The following is a 20653-nucleotide window of genomic DNA, read 5'->3' on the forward strand; positions in this document are numbered from 1 at the left end:
TTTCCTTCAGACTTCATAATGAATACTGTACCTGACATTTCCTTCAGAGAACTCACAACCTTGGAAATTCTATGATTCCTCCAAATATCAATAATTAGGCATATTTTACTGATAAATCCCTTCACTAAGCAAGTAAGAATAGTCATTCACAAGAACATGATTTTCTTTTTCTTTTTCCTCCTAGATATCAGTAGCAGGCACTCCATGTAGAAAGAGTATTGATCAAGAATGTGATTTTACAGAATATTGCAATGGAACATCTAGTAATTGTGTTCCTGATACTTATGCATCAAATGGAATGTTGTGCAGGTTGGGAACTGCATATTGTTATAATGGACGATGCCAAACTACTGATAACCAGTGTGCCCAGATATTTGGAGAAGGTATTGCTCTTTCTTATATATTTCTTTTACCTTAAATTTGGATTCCTCTATATGATAAAATACATATCACACAACTCTAGAAGTAGAAGAACTTGAATCTCAAGCTCAATAAGGTTAAGATTAAGGTTGTGGATAGAAAAAGAATGGGAACTACAACTGGAATGGGAACAGTTGAAAATATGTTCCCCCCAATTTTAGAAATGGTAACTTTAAGGACAGGGGTATTAGGGCACGTACTGCATGGAGCACTGGGTATTATACGAAAACAATGAATCATGGATCACCACATCAAAAACTAATGATGTATTGTATGGTGACTAACATAACATAATAAAAGAAAAGAAAAGAAAAAGAAAAAAATTTGAATTAAGGAAGATGTTTTTAGAGGATAGTAGTATAGTATTGTATAATATCTCCAGAATAATACTGTACATTCTTCTTCTCATGGTTTGATTTTTGCTTCTTGTACTGAGCAACCTGGGCAAAAATCCATGTTTACCACTCATAATTTACATAGAAATTGGAATGGCAAATCAGTAAATTCTAGAATTTTACTTAAATTTCTTTTACTTCACATCTTCATGATCTAATTTTAATGGCATAAAACAAGAAGTTCAGAGTAAATTTCACTCAAGTATAATCATATTTCTTAACTGAGGAACTGCTAGGATAACAGTAGTCATAGGCCACTGATCAAAATTCATTTCTATATTTTCTTTTTAAACAGTTTTTCCAAGTAATTCAAATGAGAGTTGTGCATATATGCTTGCTTTTTATGCAGTAACTATTCATAATACCCCAATATGATTTTTTAAAGGGATTAAATGAAATTTGAACAGATCAAAATCACTCAGTGAAACGTATTCAGATCAATCATTTACTAATTGAGCAAAAATAGTATAAGCACCACTTTTCAGTTATTTGCCTAGCAGTAATAAGGTGTATAGTTTATACCAAATGACATGGTATGCAATTTATATTGTCTTCCTAATTATTTGAAACTTTTCCTTAGTAACAAGTTTCAGATTAGGTGACTTAATCAACATTTAACCAGAGCTGCAGAGCTATAATCTCCTAAATCACAGATCAGTGGTATTTTCTGTAGGCTGTATTTTCAGGATTCCATTTCTTATTTGGTTGTTTCTTTGCTGTTTTTCTTTTTCAGTGCTTACTTGCATTTAAGAAAATATTATTTGTCATTGTCACAGTAACTTTAGATCAAGGTTTAATATATTATTTAAAAATAAAATTAAATAATACTCTCTCTAACATCCATTAAAGATTGTCCAGGCCATACTCTTCTTTTTCATTAAATAAATCTTTGATCCAGAATTGAACTACTTGTCACTTGACATCTTTTTGAGTTCTAATTAAAATAAGGATCTTTAAGTAAGACTTAACCATTAATGTGTATTTCCTCCTCTAATATATGCTCTAGTATCCCACAAAACTTACCCAACTGCGTCAAAATTTGATCTTTTGATGTAGTTCATTCATTCATCCCTCCTTTTTTCATTTATTGAGCTCCTATCTGGGGGAGGCACTTTTTTCTTATTCTTATGTTACCAAAAACTATAAGGCAAAAGGCTGTACTTAAGACAAGAACACACAAAGCTGATAGTATTCAACAAGATGAAAATTGTCACATGGCTATTGTACTCATGCAGCTTATGATCAAGAGACAAAGACAGTAAACACATAAATACAAAAGAAATATGAAACCTTTAATTGTGCTAAGTGCAGTTAAAGGAAAGAAAATAGAATGCTGGGGAAAAAAATAAGGTGTAGTGGACAAGGGAAATACTGCCTGCTGTCCTCATATAAGCTCACTCCTCCAGAATTTGTCTTAACTGCAGACACCTCACCCAAAAGCACAAATCCAATAATTAATTGAGGTGGGGTATAAAGGCCTGACAATTGTGTTCTAATCAGGCACAAATCAAGCACAATTTGTACTCTGGCAGACAGCTACCCACAGGGTTGGTCAAGTCTTTGTTGGGCTTGCATTTCTGTTTGACTTCTTATCTGCTCTATCCTGCTTTCTCCCTCTCACTTCCAGATATTCTAATCACTAATAAATAGCTTTCACATTATACCTCATCTAGATGCTGGCTTCTGGAAGCTCTAACCATAACAGTTGATTCTGAAAGTGGTATGAAAAAATAGCCTATAAGATCATTTTCAAAATTAAGTTACTGCCAAGCTGTGAATGAGCATGCATCACTGGTGAAAGTTGATAATACCCTCAATGAGTGAACTGGGATAGTAAAAGATAATCCATTAGCTGGTAAATTGAAATGTATGGGGGAAATGGTAACTTTAAGGACAGGGGTATTAGATGGCTATTACTAAGCAACATTGAAATCTAAGAAAAGATAACAAAAAGGTGTTCATTTAAAATCAAAGTGTATGCTGAATGGGCCCCACTGTTAACTCATAAAGAGGTTTTCATCTCTTAAAATAGGAGATTAGAGAAAGTTAAAGACTTAATTATCAAGTTGAAGGAACTTCAGAAGAGGGTAAATTCTCAGTCAAGTCTGCTTTACCATGATTAAGGTTCTGGATAGAAAAAGAATGAGAACTACAACTGGGATGGGAACAGTTGAAAATATGTTCCCCCCAATTTTAGCCTCCACACTTCTCTGAAACTACTGAATTTATAAAGTGGCACAGCTCTGATCCCTCACACCACCACCTGTGCCCAATTAAGAATGGTATAAGTATGTTCCCATTGTTTAAAGATAATGTGGAAGCCTATCACTCAACACACAAATTGTATCCCCATTAGGACCTCTCTCCTAACTGTTCTGGACACTAAAGCTGAAAATTGAGTTAAGGCACAGCAAAATAGAGCCAGAATTTGCTGGAACTTATAAGGTAGTAAAGGAAATATACCCCAATGGAGCTGTAGGTCCTAGTCAGCATTTACTGCCAGAATCAAGGGAGTTTACATGAAATTGGATTCTGAGACTGCTTGATCATAAGATTGGATAGGGGAACATAAGATTAGATAATAGAGCTCATTGTTTTGAGAGCACTCTCCCAGGATAAAAGGAATTAACACCCTGGCTAGGATCCTAGAATATGATAAAAATTTCTATTAGAATTGTTTCCAGAGGCGTGGAAAAAATGGGATGGCTCACTCCACGAGAAATTTAAATGATGGAATTGCCATGAAATAATGAAGGAAAGAAAGAAAAGTCTCAGGGAAATGGATATACTGTAATGTATATGCTGTAAGTGCAAGGCCAAATAGTCCCAACAGGAAGGCCCAACGCCACAGGGAATGTAGTGTTAAGAGGTGTATCAAAATCATTTTAAGTGTTCATGATGGCCTCCTCTGTAGGCCAGGGGTGATAGGAGGAGATGGTATTATAGAAGTAGGCTCACTGATAGCAATGGGCATGATTGATAAGGTCTTGAAAAAAAATCAAGGTCTTGAAAAAGATCAAGAGAACAGTGCTTGGCTTCCAGAAACCAGATGGATAATATTATTGTAATAAGCAGCAGGAACAGAGTTGCAGACATGGATACCTAGTCTACAGACAATCAGGAAGATAGATAATAGAATATTACCCAGTTTGTACCATCAAAGGAAATTAAACAATGGAGGACTAGGGGACTGAGTAGAGTTACATTAATAAATGCCATAATTCCATGTCTAAATTCTGAATCTAAGCCAATTTTCAGAACCAAAACTCATTGACTTAAGAGAGGGTTAGAGTTCCAGAAGGGAAACTACACAACACCTTGGCAAGCATACACGCTAACAATTTCTCTAGCACATTCTCAAATGATCCTCAATCATTTAATTATGTATCTGTTCATGTGGGAAATGAAAATACCCAAGAATTTTGGAAACTAGTGGACAAAGAGTGTGAATTGACATGGATACCCAGAAACGCAGTGTCATCTTGTCTCTCTGTGAGAGTGGGGACTGATAGGGGTTAAGGAATAGAGTCCTTGATAACTTTCAGTGTGCAGTGGGTCCACCAGGTCCACAAATCCATTTGGAAATTATTTTTTCATCCTAGAGGATATCATCAGGTTTGACATATTAATAGTTTGTGCAATCCTATCATTATGTCCTTGGCCTATTTGGCAAGGCCATGGAGAAAGCCTCTGTAACTGTCTCTTTCCAGAGATTAATGGTATTTTTTTTAAAGTAGTCTCCATGACCAGCATGGAGTCCAATGTGGTTTTGAGCTCACAATCCTGAGATTAAGACCTGAGCTGAAACCATAGTCAGATGCTCAACTGACTGAGCCACCCAGGTGCCCCAAATTAATGCTATCTTTAAAGATCTAAAGGATGCAGAGGTGGTTAACTGTATATCTACATTTAATTACTCAACATGATTCTTGCAGAAACCAGATGGCGTCAGAAGATAATAATAATCTATTGCAAATGGAGACAGATAGTAGATTAAGTAATTGCACCCACTATGCCAGATATGGTGTCTATGCTAGAGCAGAATGACATGGCCTCAGATATGTGGTAGGAGTATAGCCACTGATTTGGCAAATATATTCTTTTCTTATTTGAAAAAAGAATTAGAAGGAGTTTGCTTTCACATGGAATGGATAATGGCATTAATGTTGAGTTTTGTTGCAGGGTTATTTTTACTCTCCTGCCCTTAATCATAATGTAGTTGTAGAGATGCAGACATCCTAGAAAATATCACATTGTCTACTCCATCAGTGATTTTGTTATAATCCAGCTAAACAAGCAAAGCATCACTAGAATGTTGGAGCATTAAATACAACACATGTGCTATAAAGGGCAGGAGCCAGACTCCCAAATGTTTAGAAATTTGTCATCAGTAAAATTTTTAAGAGTCCAGTGATCAGAGGTATGACCTGACATCCCTTGCAAAGTAAAAGCAAACTGTATGTATCTTGCATCTTATTGAACTAAAAATTACAACACCTGGTAGTTCTCTTTGGGATCTGAAGTCAGTATATTCCACATGGGGAAGTACTGCTTCATTTCCCACTTACTAGATGACATGAAATGTTGCTAATGTTGAGTGAGGTGAAAAACAAAAAAGGGCTCTGCAGCATGTCCAAGCTGCAATGCAAGCAGCCATGCATTCTGAATTATAAAACACAGCAGCCCCAATAATATCAGAAGTGTACATTGGGAGAAAAAAAATGCTATGTGGGGCTTATACCAAGCCTCTTTGGGAGAATGACTGGGCAGTTCTCTGGACTTCTGGAGGAAAATTGTGCCATCTAAACTGGAGAACTATACCACTTTGACAAAAAACTCTGGTCACACTAGTGACCCCTGTACAGCTAAAGAATCTGACTTTCAGACAACAAATATCCATGTGTTCAGAACTGTACAGCCTAAGCTCAATTATGTCAGATATACTAAGTTAAGTGGTCAGACAGATAGAAGTCATTCATTCACCTGGATTAAAAGCACAGGCAAAAAGAGAGGGCAGAAAAAATAATCCATAAGCAGGAAATCCAAAACAGTCACCTTTCTCCCCTATGCATCTCCCTCAGCTCACACTTATGGATACATGGAATTTCACCATGACCAATTACACAAGAAGAACACACCTAGGCTTATTTTATAGGTGTGTTGGCTCAGTCACTGGTTATAAGTGGGGGTGGGGGGAAATTAGCCATACTGCAACCTCACTTTGGAGGATGCCTTGAAAGATATTGACCATCTGGTCATCTGTTTTTTGTGGAAGGAGAAATGGCCAGAGGTAGATTATAGATATACAAATGAACAATGACAAAGGGCCTAGTTTGTTGGTGGGGAGCCTGGATGTGGAAAGACTGGAAGATTAGAGGCAAGAGTTCTGGGATAGAAATATGTGGGTAGATACATGGAGATAAAAAATAATGTGAAAAACAATGAATCATGGAATACTACATCAAAAACTAATGATGTAATGTATGGTGATTAACATAACATAATAAAATAAAATTTAAAAAGAAAGAAAGAAAAGAAAAGTAATGTGAAGATCTTTGTATTAATCTACCAGGTTAGCACCCACCAACAAGCACCCACCATTGAAGAGACACAGAACAATGAAATAAGCATAATAATTTGGCTAATCTACATCAGCCAGCAACCATCATTATCCATCCCAATGCCTATAGAATGGACACATTTCTAGACTTTCTCGATTTTTTTTTTTTTTTACTACTACCTCTGAAATAACTGATTCTATCCTGAGTTTAGTTTATCTTTTTCTTGAGTACCTTTACCTTCTGGTCAAATACAGCCAAAAGTAACCAAGACAGATTCTGTTTCCCTACTTCTTTGCCTATGACAACAAGTTTATTAAGGCTATTATCTCCCTTTCAATCATTGAGAAGAGAGTTTCTCCAAGTGTTTCACCCTCATGTAGCATGAATTACTCTTCTTTATCCAATGATAATAATTTTCTTATCACCTACTACCAGCCTTCATTGACAAAGCCACATATTTTAGACATATTTTACAGGAGAACTCCACTTTTGAGTACCAATTTATGTGTTTAATGAAATGGAAACAACTCTAAATATCTCAGATTTACATATACAAAACAACTATTCTGCTACTCCATATTGCTTTGACTATGATACCCAGATGGACAAATGAACCTCTACTTAAAACATTACTTATCCCCCATCAGAGAAAAAAAGAGAATATAACACTTCTTCTATTCACAAGTCCCACAAGACTTTCTGCCCATAAGTGACATTTCATTAAGAAGGTCAAATTACAAGGTCAAGCTTAATATTCAGTGGATGAGGCAGTATGCATTCCCACAGGGAAGGGTAGCAAATTATTTTTAATAATTTAATTCTACTACAATCGATATAATTCTTTTCTGTTTTCTGTTAGATAATTGTTTCTTTCTACTTGCATTGACAGGATACACACAGAAAAAAAGAATGACTTTTTTCATGATATTTTGTTTATGCAATAGAGTAGTTTCATTGTTTTTTTATGAACAAAAATTTAATTCGGATTCAGAATAATAATTTAACAGACATCTTTGCATTTTTAGGTGCTCAAGGTGCTCCATTTGCCTGTTTCAAAGGAATCAATTCTCGCATTGATAAATTTGGAAACTGTGGTTTTAAAAATTCACAACCATTACCTTGTGATCAGAAGTATGTACATAGAAAATAATTGTTTTATTGAGTCATAAAAATTATAGATTGCTTGTAAAGAGACACTAAAGAGTAATGGACAGTAAATTGTATATCAGGAGAATATTTTCAAATAACATTATATATAATGTTCTTCAATGTAATTCAGTTTTCTTTTTCCCTATTCTTTCCCGGATATATTCTAATAATGAGACTAAACCAAAACAAAACAAAACAAAACAAAACAAAAGGAAAAAAAAGGCTAATGCTTATTACCAAAGTTATGAAGTGGGCACAAACTGCCAAAAATCAGAAACTTGTGCACTACATTGATAATTAAAACTGAGTTTTTTAATTAAGTTAATAAATGATAATCCTAAAGCAAGTGCTTTGACTTTTAAGACATGAAAGTATTGAGAGGAATAAGTTTCCTTTTTGTTTTTGTTGTTTGTTTCCAAAATACTGATATGTAAAGCATGGCAGTGGACTGAATTGGGAACACTGGAATATTTTTAAGGGATTTATGAAATCCAATAAAGGAGGGCTTAATCCATAACAAATACTTCCTGAATTTCATGGAAGTATTGAAAACAAAAGAATCAAAAATAATAATAACAACAGATAGGAGGTTGACCAAGATGGCAACATAGGAGGGTTTGGGATTTTACTCCTACCAGAGACACACTGAATGTTCATATACACATGGAACAATTACTTTTAAAAGAAATTCAGAAAATACCTGAGACTCCTACACATTGAATAAATGAGAAAATACTCACACTGAAGCAGGTAGATACACACTCTCTCCGTAAACCCCACCACTGGCCCAGCACCATGCAGTTGGAAGGGAAATCCCAACTGCCAGCTTCTTCCTGAGGAGCAAAGGATTTGGACCCCACATTTAGTGTCCCAACATTTAAGACACCTCCATGTCTTAAAAAGGAAAGAAAAAGAATGAAGATTGCTTAAGGAACTTAGGGGACACCATTAAAGAGAATATTATACACATTATAGGAGTAACAGAATGAAAAGAGAGTGTGAAAAGGACAGAAAGCTTATTCAAAGAAATAATGAGTGAAAATTTCCTAACCTGGGGGAAAGAAACAGATATTCAGATATAGGAAGCATAGGGGGGAAGCAAAAAGATGAATCCAAAAACCCCAAAGCAAGATACATTAAAATTAAATTGTCAGAGATTAAAAACAAAAGAATCTTAAAAACATCAAGAGAAAAATAACTTGATATATACAAGAAAACACCATGAAACTATCAGTAGATTTTTCAGCAGAAATCTGCATGCCAGAAGAGAGTGAGATGTTAGAAAGATTTTTCCAGACAAACAGAAGCTGAAGTTCATCACAAGACCAGCCTTACAAGAAATGCTAAAAGTGGTTCTTCAATGGGGCACCTGGGTGGCTCAGTTGTTAAGCGTCTGCCTTCGGCTCAGGTCATGGTCCCAGGGTCCTGGGATCGAGCCCTGCATCAGGCTCCGTAGGAAGCCTGCTTCTCCCTCTCCCACTCCCCCCTGCTAGTGTTCCCTCTCTCGCTGTGTCTCTCTCTGTCAAATAAATAAAATCTTTAAAAAAAAAAGTGCTTCTTCAAGCCAAAATGAAAGGACACTAATTAGAAAAAGAAAACATATGAAAGAATAAAATCCACAGGAAATAGCAAATAAATAGTTAAAATCAGAATACCCTAATGTGGTAATAGTGGGGGGTAAATCACTCACAACTCTAGTTAAAGATTAAAAGACAAAAGAATTAAAGGAGGAGGAGCAAGATGGCAGAGGAGTAGGAGACCTGGATTTTTCTGGTCCCAGGAATTCAGATGGATAAGGATCAAACCATTCTGAACACCTATGAACTCAACAGGGGATTGAAGAAAAGAATAGCAACAACTCTTTGAACAGAAAAGTGACCACTTTCTGGAAGGTAGGATGTGCGGAGAAGTGAATCTGAGGCGATATCCGGGAGGATAGATGGTGAGGGAGGGGGCTTCCAATGGGCGCTTCTGGCAAGTGATAGAGCCCCGGAGCACAAATTCAGAACTTTTAGAAGTCAGCTCTGCTGAGAGACTTTGCTCCAGTGGCTAAGCGGGGGGGTGAGGTGGGGGGGTGGGGAGTGGAACACTCGCAGGGACAGTGTGGCTTCAGGCCCCTCGGGGTCACAGAAAGACCAGGGGTGCCTGAATGCAACAGAGCTCCCGGGTATTGGAGCAGGGAAGCCAGCTGCAGAGACGGAGCCAGGGCACGGGCTCTCAGCTCGGGGTTGCCATAAACTGTAACCTGTGGCACAGTCAGGCCACTGCTCCTCCAGCAGGGACTCAACAAGCGGCAGATCCTTGGAGACTTCCCTTCCTCCCCCAGGAGGAGCGGCGCGGGAGCCCACCGCAGGGATCTGCTGGGTTTGGAGACTCCACACCGAGTCGGGTGCCAGAGATAGAAACCCTCGGTCACAGGCCAGGTGAGCACGGAGTGCTGCCGGAGACCAGGGAGACGGGAGTGACTGACTGCTTTTCTCTGGGGGCGTACTGAGGAGCAGGGCCCCGAGTTCTTGGCTCCTCCAGGGCAGAGATTGAGAGGCCGCCATTTTCACTATCGTCCTCCAAATCTGTACCAAATGCTGGCAGGGAATAAAAGCTCCCAAGAGCAAACCCGAGCAGATTACTTAGCCCAGACCCAGCAAGGGTGGGGCAAATCCACCTCCAGCAAAGACATTCGAGAACCACGGCAACAGGCCCCTCCCCCAGAAGATCAGCAAGAAGAGCCAGCCAAAACCAAGTTTACCAATCAATGAAAACGGCAGAACTCCAGAGCTAGGGGAATACTGTACATAGAATCCATGGCTTTTTTACCATGATTCTTTAGTCTTTCAAAGTTAATTTTTTTTAACTGTTTTTTTTTGTTTTGAAATTTTCTTTTTCCCTTTCTCAACCAATATCTTATCAATCCCCTTTTAAAAGAAATCTTTTTTATTTTTCATTTTTAGAGTCATATTCTATCCCTTCATAGTAGTTACCCTTATTTTTGGTATATATATGTAAGTTCTACTCTCTTTAAAATTTTGGGATACAGTTGCTTCTAACAGATCAAAATATACCCTAAATTTCTAGTATATGGTTTTGTTCTAGTCTCCGGCCTGATCACATTCTCTCCCCCCCTTTTTTTTTAATCCTCTTCTTTCTTTTTTCAACCAACTTCTTATCTTAAATTCCTTTTATAAAATATTTTATAATTTTCATCTTTACAGTCATATTCCATCCCTTCATCATATCAACCCTTATTTTTGTACATATATAAGTTTTTCTTTCTTTAAAATTTTGGGAGACACTTTCTTCTAACACCAAAATATGCCCCAAATCTAGTGTGTGGCACTGATCTATGCACCAGCCAGATCATATTTGATCATATTCTGTTTTTTTCCTTTTGTTTTGTTTTTGTTTGTTTTTTTCTTTTTCTTTTTTCTTTCTTTCCCTTTCTTTTCCCCCAGTTTCAGGTCTTTTCTGATTTGTTTAGTGTATATTTTCTGGGGACATTTTTACCCTGTTAGCACTTTGTTCTCTCATTCATCTATTCTCCTCTGGACAACATGATAAGATGGAAAAAATCACCTCAACAAAAAAGCAAGAGGCAGTACTGACTGCTAGGGACCTAATCAATACGGACATTAGTAAGATGTCAGAACTAGAGTTCAGAATGACGATTTTAAAGATACTAGCTGGGCTTGAAAAAGCATGGAAGTTATTAGAGAAACCCTTTCTGGAGAAATAAAAGAACTAAAATCTAACCAAGTCAAAATCAAAAAGGCTACTAATGAGGTACAATCAAAAATGGAGGCTCTAACTGCTAGGATAAATGAGGCAGAAGAGAGAATTAGTGATATAGAACACCAAATGATGGAAAAAGAGAAATGAGAAAAAGAGAGATAAACAACTACTGGATCACGGGGGCAGAATTCGAGAGATAAGTGATACCATAAGATGAAACAACATTAGAATAATTGGGATCCCAGAAGAAGAAAAAAGAGAGAGAGGAACAGAAGGTATATTGGAGCAAATTATAGCAGAGAACTTCCCTAATTTGGGGAAGGAAACAGGCATCAAAACCCAGGACGCACAGAGAACCCCTCTCAAAATCAATAAAAATAGGTCAACACCCTGACATCTAATACTAAAACTTATGAATCTCAGAGACAAAGAGAAAATCCTGAAAGCAGCTTGGGAGAAGAGATCTGTAACCTGTAATGGTAGAAACATTAGATTGGCAACAGACCTATCCACAGAGACCTGGCAGGCCAGAAAGGACTGGCATGATATACTCAGAGCAATAAAAGAGAAAAATATGCAGCCAAGAATACTATACCCAGCTAGGCTGTCATTGAAAATAGAGGAGAGATAAAAAAGCTTCCAGGACAAACAAAAACTAAAGGAATTTGCAAACACGAAACCAACCCTGAAAGAAATATTGAAAGGGATCCTCTAAACAAAGAGAGAGCCTAAAAATAACATAGACCAGAAAGGAACAAGGACAATATACAGTAACAGTCAACTTACAGGCAATACAATGGCACTAAATTCCTATCTTTCAATAGTTACCCTGAATGTAAATGGGCTAAATGCCCCAATCAAAAGACACAGGCTATCAGATTGGATAAAAAAACAAGACCCATTGAGATGCTGTCTGCAAGAGACTCATTTTAAACCCAGAGACACCCCCAGCTTGAAAGTGAGGGGGTGGAAAACCATTTACCATGGTAATGGACACCAAAAGAAAGCTGGGGTGGCAATCCCTACATCAGACAACTTAGATTTTAAACCAAAGACTGTAATAAGAGATGAGGAAGGACACTATATCCTACTTAAAGGGTCTATCCAACAAGAAGATCTAACAATTGTAAATATCTATGCCCCTAACATGGGAGCAGCCAATTATATAAACCAATTAATAACAAAAGCAAAGAAACACATCGACAACAATACATTAATAGTGGGGGACTTTACACCCCCCTCACTGAAATGGACAGATCATCTAAGCAAAAGATCAACAAGGAAATAAAGACTTTAAATGACACACGGACCAAATGGACTTCACAGATACATTCAGAACATTCCATTCCAAAGCAACGGAATACACATTCTTCTCTAGTGCCCATGGAACATTCTACAGAATCGATCACATCCTAGGTCACAAATCAGGTCTCAACCAGTACCAAAAGATTGGGATCATTCCCTGCATATATTGAGACCACAATGCTTTGAAACTAGAACTCAATCACAAGAGGAAAGTTGGAAAGAACTCAAATACATGGAGGCTAAAGAGCATCCTACTAAAGAATGAATGGGTCATCCAGGAAATTAAAGAAGAATTTAAAAAATTCATGGAAACCAATGAAAATGAAAACACAACTGTTTAAAATCTTTGGGATGCAGCAAAGGCAATCCTAAGAGGAAAGTATATAGCAATACAAGCCTTTCTCAAGAAACAAGAAAGGTCTCAAATACACAACCTAACCCTACACCTGAAGGAGCTGGAGAAAGAACAGCAAATAAAGCCTAAACCCAGCAGGAGAAGAGAAATAATAAAGATCAGAGGAGAAATCAATGAAATAGAAAAAAAAGAACAGTAGAACAGATCAACGAAACTAGGAGCTTGTTCTTTGAATGATTTAAAAAGATTGATAAACCCCTGCCCAGACTTATCAAAAAGAAAAGAGAAAGGACCCAAATAAATAAAATCATGAATGAAAGGGGAGAGATCATAACCAACACCAAAGAAATACAAACAATTAAAAGAACATACTATGAGCAAGTATATGCCAAAAATTAGATAATATGGAAGAAATGGATGCATTCCTAGAGATGTATCAATTACCAAAACTGAACCAGGAAGAAATAGAAAACCTGAACAGACCTATAACTGCTAAGGAAATTGAAGCAGTCATCAAAAATCTCCCAACAAACAAAAGCTCAGGGCCAAATGGCTTCCCAGGGGAATTCTACCAAACATTTCAAGAAGAATTAATACCTATTCTTCTCTGTTCCAAAAAATAGAAATGGAAGGAAAACTTCCAAACTCGTTTTATGAGGCCACCATTACCTTGATCCCAAAACCAGACAAAGACCCCATCAAAAAGGAGAATTAAAGACCAATATCGCTGATGAACATGGATGCAAACATTCTCACCAAAATACTAGCCAATAGGATCCAACAGGACATTAAAAGGATTATTCACCACGACCAAGTGGGATTTATCCCTGGGCCGCAAGGTTGGTTCAACATCCGCAAATCAATCAATGTGATACAATACATTAATAAAAGAAGGAACAAGAATCATATGATCCTCTCAATAGATGCAGAAAAAGCATTTGAAAAAGTACAGTATCGTTTCTTGATCAAAACTCATCAGAGTATAGGGATAGAGGGTACATACCTCAATATCATTAAAGCCATCTATTAGAAAACCACAGCAAAATTCATTCTCAATGGGGAAAAACTGAGAGCTTTTCCCCTAAGGTCAGGAAAGTGGCAGGGATGTCCACTATCACCACTGCTATTTAACATAGTATTAGAAGTCCTAGCCACAGCAATCAGGCAACAAAAAGAAATAAAAGGCATCCAAATCAGCAAAGAAGAAGTCAAACTCTCACTCTTTGCAGATGATATGATTCTTTATGTGGAAAACCCAAAAGACTCCACCCCAAAACTGCTAGAACTCACACAGCAATTCAGTAAAGTGGCAGGATAGAAAATCAATGCACAGAAATCAGTGGCATTCCTATACACCAACAACAAGACAGAAGAAAGAGAAATTAAGGAGTCAATCCCATTTACAATTGCACCCAAAACCATAAGATACCTAGGAATAAATCTAATCAAAGAGGCAAAGGATCTGTACTCAGAAAACTATAAAATACTCATGAAAGAAATGAGGAAGACACAAAGAAATGGAAATACATTCCATGCTCATGGATTGGAAGAACAAATATTGTGAAGATGTCAATGCTACCTAAAGCAATCTACACATTCAATGAAATCCCCACCAAAATATCATCCACTTTTTTCAAAGAAATGGAACAAATAATCCTAAAATTTGTATGGAATCAGAAAAGACCCTGAATAGCCAGAGGAATGTTGAAAAAGAAAAGCAAAGCTGGTGGCATCACAATTCTGGACTTCAAGCTCTATTACAAAGCTGTCATCATCAAGACAGTATGGTACTGGCACAAAAACAGACACATCGATCAATGGAACAGAATAGAGAGCCCAGAAATGGACCCTCAACTCTAGGGTCAACTAATCTTTGACAAAGCAGGAAAGAATGTCCAATGGAAAAAAGACATTCTCTTCAACAAATGGTGTTGGGAAAATTGGACAGCCACATGCAGAAGAATGAAACTGGACCATTTCCTTACACCACACACAAAAATAGGCTCAAAATGGTTGAAAGACCTCAATGTGAGACAGGAGTCTATCAACATCCTAAAGGAGAACACAGGCAGCAACCTCTTCGACCTGAGCCACAGCAACTTCTTCCTAGAAACATCGCCAAAGGCAAGGGAAGCAAGGGCAAAAATGAACTATTGGGACTTCATCAAGATAAAAAGCTTTTGCACAGCGAAAGAAACAGTCAACAAAACCAAAAGACAACCAACAGAATGGGAGAAGATATTTGCAAATGACATATCAGATAAAGGGCTAGTATCCAAAATCTATAAAGAACTTATCAAACTCAACACCCAAAGAACAAATGATCCAATCAAGAAATGGGCAGAAGACATGAACAGACATTTTTCCAAAGAAGACACCCAAATGGCCAACAGACACATGAAAAAGTGCTCAGCATCGCTCAGCATCAGGGAAATCCAAATCAAAACCCCAAGGAGATACCACCTCACACCAGTCAGAATGGCTAAAATTAACAAGTCAGGAAAGGACAGATGTTGGTGGGGATGCGGAGAAAAGGGAACCTTCCTACACTGTTGGTTGGAATGCAAGCTGGTGCAACCACTCTGGAAAACAGTATGGAGGTTCCTCAAAAAGTTGAAAATAGAGCTACCATATGATCCAGCAATTGCACTACTGGGTATTTACCCCAAAGATACAAATGTAGGGATCTGAAGGAGTATGTGCACCCGATGTTTATAGCAGCAATGTCCACAATAGCCAAACTGTGGAAAGAGCCAAGATGTCCATCAACAGATGAATAGATAAAGAAGAGGTGGTATATATATACACAATGGAATATTATGTAGCCATCAAAAAGAATTAAATCTTGCCATTTGCAATGACATAGATGGAACTGGAGGGTATTACGCTGAGCGAAATAAGTCAATCAGAGAAAGACATATATCATATGATCTCATTGATATGAGGATTTCTTAATCTCAGGGAACAAACTGAGGGTTGCTGGAGTGGTGGGGGGTGGGAGGGATAGGGTGGCTGGGTGATAGACACTGGGGAGGGTATGTGCTATGGTGAGTGCTGTGAATTGTGTAAGACTATTGAATCACAGACCTGTACCTCTGAAACAAATAATACATTATATGTTAAAACGAAAAAAAAAGGAAGAAAAAGAAGAAGAAGATAGCAGGAGGAAAAGAATGAAGGGCAGGAAATCAGAGGGGGAGACCAACCATGAGAGACTATGGACTCTCAAAAACAAACTGAGGGTTTTAGAGGGGAGGGGGGTAGGTGGATGGGTTAACCTGGTGATGGGTATAAAGGAGGGCACGTTCTGCATGGAGCACTGGGTGTTATATGCAAACAATGAATCACGGAACAGTACATAAAAAACTAATGATGTAATGTATGGTCATTAACATAACATAATAATAAAAAATATATAATAAAAAAGACAAACGAATTAAAAATGACTATAACTACCACAAGTTGTTAATTTATAAATGATGTAAAAAAATTACACATTGGGAGCTCAAAAATATAAATGTGCAGGAGGAGTGTAAAAATGTAGAGCTTTTGTGTGTGTTCAGAGTTTTTATCAGCTAAAATTGATTGTTATAAATATAAGCTGATTTATGTAAGCCTCATGGTAAACAGAAAGCAAAAACAAAGTAGATGCACATAAGATAAAAAAGAATTGTATGGAATCAAAGCATAAAGCTATAGAAAATCAAATCAAATCACAGAGGGAAACAGCAAGAGAGGAACAAAGGAATTACAAAACAACCAAAAAACAATTTACAAAATAGCAATAGTAAGTCCCTATCTATCAGAAAATATTTGAAATCTAAATAGACTATGTTCTCCAAACAAAATACATAGAATGGCTAAATGGATAATAAAACAAGACCCAACAGGGGTGCCTGGTGGCTCACTTGGTTAAGTCAAACAGAAGAAGACAAATATCATATGGTTTCACTTATTTGTGGAACATAAGGAATAGTATGGAGAACATTAGGAGAAGGAAGGAAAAAATGAAGGGGGGGCAATCAGAGGGGGAGATGAACCATGAGAGACTATGGACTCCGGGAAACAAACTGAGGGTTTTAGAGAGGAGAAGCGTGGGGCGTTGTGTGAGCGTGGTGATGAGTATTAAGGAGGTCACGTATTGCATGGAGCACTGCGTGATATACGCAACCAGTGAATCATAGAACACTACATCAAAAACTAATGATGTACTGAATGGTGACTAACATAACCTAATAAAAAAAAAAATCTGCCTTTAGATCAGGTCATGATCCCAGGCTCTCTGCTCAGCTGGGAGTCTGCGTCTCCCTCTGCCCCTCCCCCTGCTTGTGCTCTCTTTCTCTCTCAAATAAATAAATAAAATCTTAAAAAAAAAAAAAGACCCAGCAATATGCTGCCTACAAGAGACTGCAGCTTTACAACACACAGAGTGAAAGTGAAAATTGGAAAAAGGTAACCCATGCAAAATGCAAATAAAAACAAAACAAACAAACAAAAAACCAAGAGAAAAGGCACAGATAACTATACTTAATATCACACAAAAAGACTTTAAGCCAAAGACTATAACAAGAGACAAACAAGTCATTATATAATGATAAAGGGATCAATTCATCAAGGCAATGTAACAGTAAATATTTATGTACCAAATTTAGGAGCACCAAAGTATATAAAGCAAATATCAATAGATTGAAGGGAGAAATATACAACAGTACAATAATGGTAGGGGACTTCAATACCCCACTTTCACCCCACAATGGATAGATCATCCAGACAGAAAATCAGTAAGGAAACATTAACCTTAAACTACATATTGGACCTGATGGACTTAAACAGACATTTATAGAACATTCCTTCCAGCAGCAGCAGAGTACATTCTTCGTAAGTGCACATAGACTTTCTTCAGGAGAACATATGTTTGGCCACAGAAAAGTCAATAAATGTAAGAAGATGGAAACAATATCAAACATCTATTCCAACTGCAATGGTATGAAACTAGAAATTAATTACAAGAAGAAAACTGGAAAATAGGGGCACCTGGGTGGCTCAGTCATTAAGCGTCTGCCTTCGGCTCAGGTCATGATCCCAGGGTCCTGGGATCCAGCCCTGCATTGGGCTCCCTGCTCCACTGGAAGCCTGCTTCTCCCTCTCCCACTCCCCTTGCTTGTGTTCCCTCTTCGCTATCTCTCTCTCTGTCAAATAAATAAATAAATAAATAAATAAATAAATAAATAATCTAAAAATCTAAAAAAAGAAAACTGGAAAATTCACAAATTTGTGTGGAACAAACAACATGCTACTGAACAACCAATGAGTCATCAAAGAAATAAGAAGTCAAAATAAAGAAGATGTGGTATATATATACAATGGAATATGATGCAGCCATCAGAAGGAATGAGATCTTGCCATTTGCAACGACGTGGATGGAACTGGAGGGTCTTATGCTGAGCGAAATAAGTCAATCAGATAAAGACATGTATCGTATGATCTCACTGATATGAGGAATTCTTAATCTCAGGAAACAAACTGAGGGTTGCTGGAGTGGTGGGGGGTGGGAGGGATGGGGTGGCTGGGTGATAGACACTGGGGAGGGTATGTGCTATGGTGAGTGCTGTGAATTGTGCAAGACTGTTGAATCACAAATCTGTACCTCTGAAACAAATAATGCAATATATGTTAAGAAAAAAAAAAAGAAAAAGAAGATAGCACGAGGGGAAGAATGAAGGGGGGGGGAATCGGAGGGGGAGACGAACCATGAGAGACAATGGACTCTGAAAAACAAACTGAGGGTTCTAAAGGGGAGGGGGATGGGAGGATGGGTTAGCCTGGTGATGGGTATTAAAGAGGGCACGTTCTGCATGGGGCACTGTGTGTTATGCAGAAACAATGAATCATGGAACACTACATCAAAAACTAACGATGTAATGTATGGTGATTAACATGACAATAAAAAATTTTTAAAAATACCTTGAGAAAATGAAAATGTATACATATACCAGAATGTCTGATGTAGCAAAGCAGCTGTAAGAAGGAAGTTTATTGTGATAAATCTCTACATTAAATAGAAGAAAGATCTGAAATAAACAACATAAATTACACCTCAAATACTAGAAAAAGAAGAATAACTGATGTATAACTTGAGTAGAAGAAAGAAAATAGCATAGAGTGGAAAGAAATGAAACTAAAAAGTCAATAGAAAAGACCAATGATACTGACAGTTGATGTTTTGAAAAGGTAAATAAAATTGTCCAACCACTAGCTAGATCTACTAAGAAAAAAGAAATATGACTCAAATAGCTAGAATTAGAAATGAAAGAGAAGACATTGTAACTGACATCAGAGAAGCAAAAAGAATCGTAAGAAATAACTATGAACAGTTTTATGCCCCAAAATTGGACAAGGTAGAAGAAATGGATAAATAACCTAGACACATACAATCTACCAACTGAATCATGAATGAATAAAAAAATCTTAACTAACCAAAACAAATGAGATTGAATCATTAATCAAAAACCTCCCCAAAAACAAAATTCCAGACCCAGATGGCTCCATTAGTGAGTTCTAACAAGCATTTAAATAATTAATAACAATCCTTGTCAAAATCTTGTAAAAATCAGAAGAGGGAAAAACCCTTCTGAAGTCATTTTACAAGGCTAGTATTACTCTAATAACAAAGCCCCACTGGCAAGGATATTATAAGAAGAGAAATAATAGACCAATACCCCTGATGAACATAGATGCAAAAATTCTCAAGAAATTTTAGAAAATTAATTAAAGAGTACATTAAAAGGGGGATGCCTGGGTGGCTCAGTTGGTTGAGCACCCAACCCTTGATTTCAGCTCAGGTCATGATCTCAGGATTGTGAAATCGAATTGGGGCTCAACCAGCATGGAGCCTTCTTAAGATTCTCTCTCTGCCCCTCCCCTCTTGTGTGCTCTCTCTCTAAAAAAAAAAAAAAAAATTACATTGAAAAGATCATACATCATGATGAAGTGACATTTATTCCAGTGATGCAGGGATGATTCACCCTCCACAAATCAATCACTATGATACACCACATTAACAAAATAAAGTACAAAAATAATATGATTATCTTAATAGGTACAGAAAAAATCATTTGACAAAATTCAACATCATTTTATTATAAAAACATATTTGTATAGAAGGATTGTACCTCAACATTATAAAAGTCATATATGACAAGCCCACAGCTAACATCATACTTAATGGTGGTAGCTCAAAATTTTTCCTCCAAGACCAAGAACAAGACAAGGATGAATTCTCTTATTACTTCTATTCAAAATAATACTGCAAGTACCAGCCAAAGCAATTAGGCAAGAAGAAAAAATAAAAGGCATCCAAATAAGAAAGAAAGAAGTAAAATTGTCTGTTGTAGATGATATAATCTTACATGTGGGAAACACATGTGGGAAACCACAAAATTGTTAGAGCTAGTAAACAAATTCAGTAAAGTTTCAGGACACAATTTCAATATACAAAAATTAGTTGCATTTCTATACACTGATAATGAACTATTGGAAAGAGAAATTAATAACCCCTTTTATAACATCATAAAGAATAAAATACTTAGAAATGAATTTATCCAAGGAAGTGAAAGATATATATATATATTGAAAACTATAAGAAATTGATAAAATAAATTGAAGAACACACAATAAATATAAAGATATTCTCTGCTGATGGATTGGAAGAATTAATATTGTTAAAATATCTGTACTACCCA

At 37.0% G+C, this 20653-nt stretch overlaps 1 protein-coding gene across 1 annotated transcript in view; it reads left to right on the forward strand.

The window, feature by feature from the left end:
• Positions 1-20653, forward strand: part of ADAM18 (ADAM metallopeptidase domain 18) — a 199404-nt gene that overhangs the window by 110122 nt on the left and 68629 nt on the right. Inside the window, exons 15-16 of the mRNA XM_032413217.1 lie at positions 185-383; positions 7402-7507. Of these exons, the coding sequence (XP_032269108.1) occupies positions 185-383; positions 7402-7507 (305 nt within the window). The remainder of the gene's footprint in view (positions 1-184; positions 384-7401; positions 7508-20653) is intronic.

Source organism: Phoca vitulina, unplaced genomic scaffold (assembly GCF_004348235.1).
Source record: "Phoca vitulina isolate PV1807 unplaced genomic scaffold, GSC_HSeal_1.0 scaffold15, whole genome shotgun sequence".
Taxonomy (NCBI): Eukaryota; Metazoa; Chordata; class Mammalia; order Carnivora; family Phocidae; genus Phoca; species Phoca vitulina.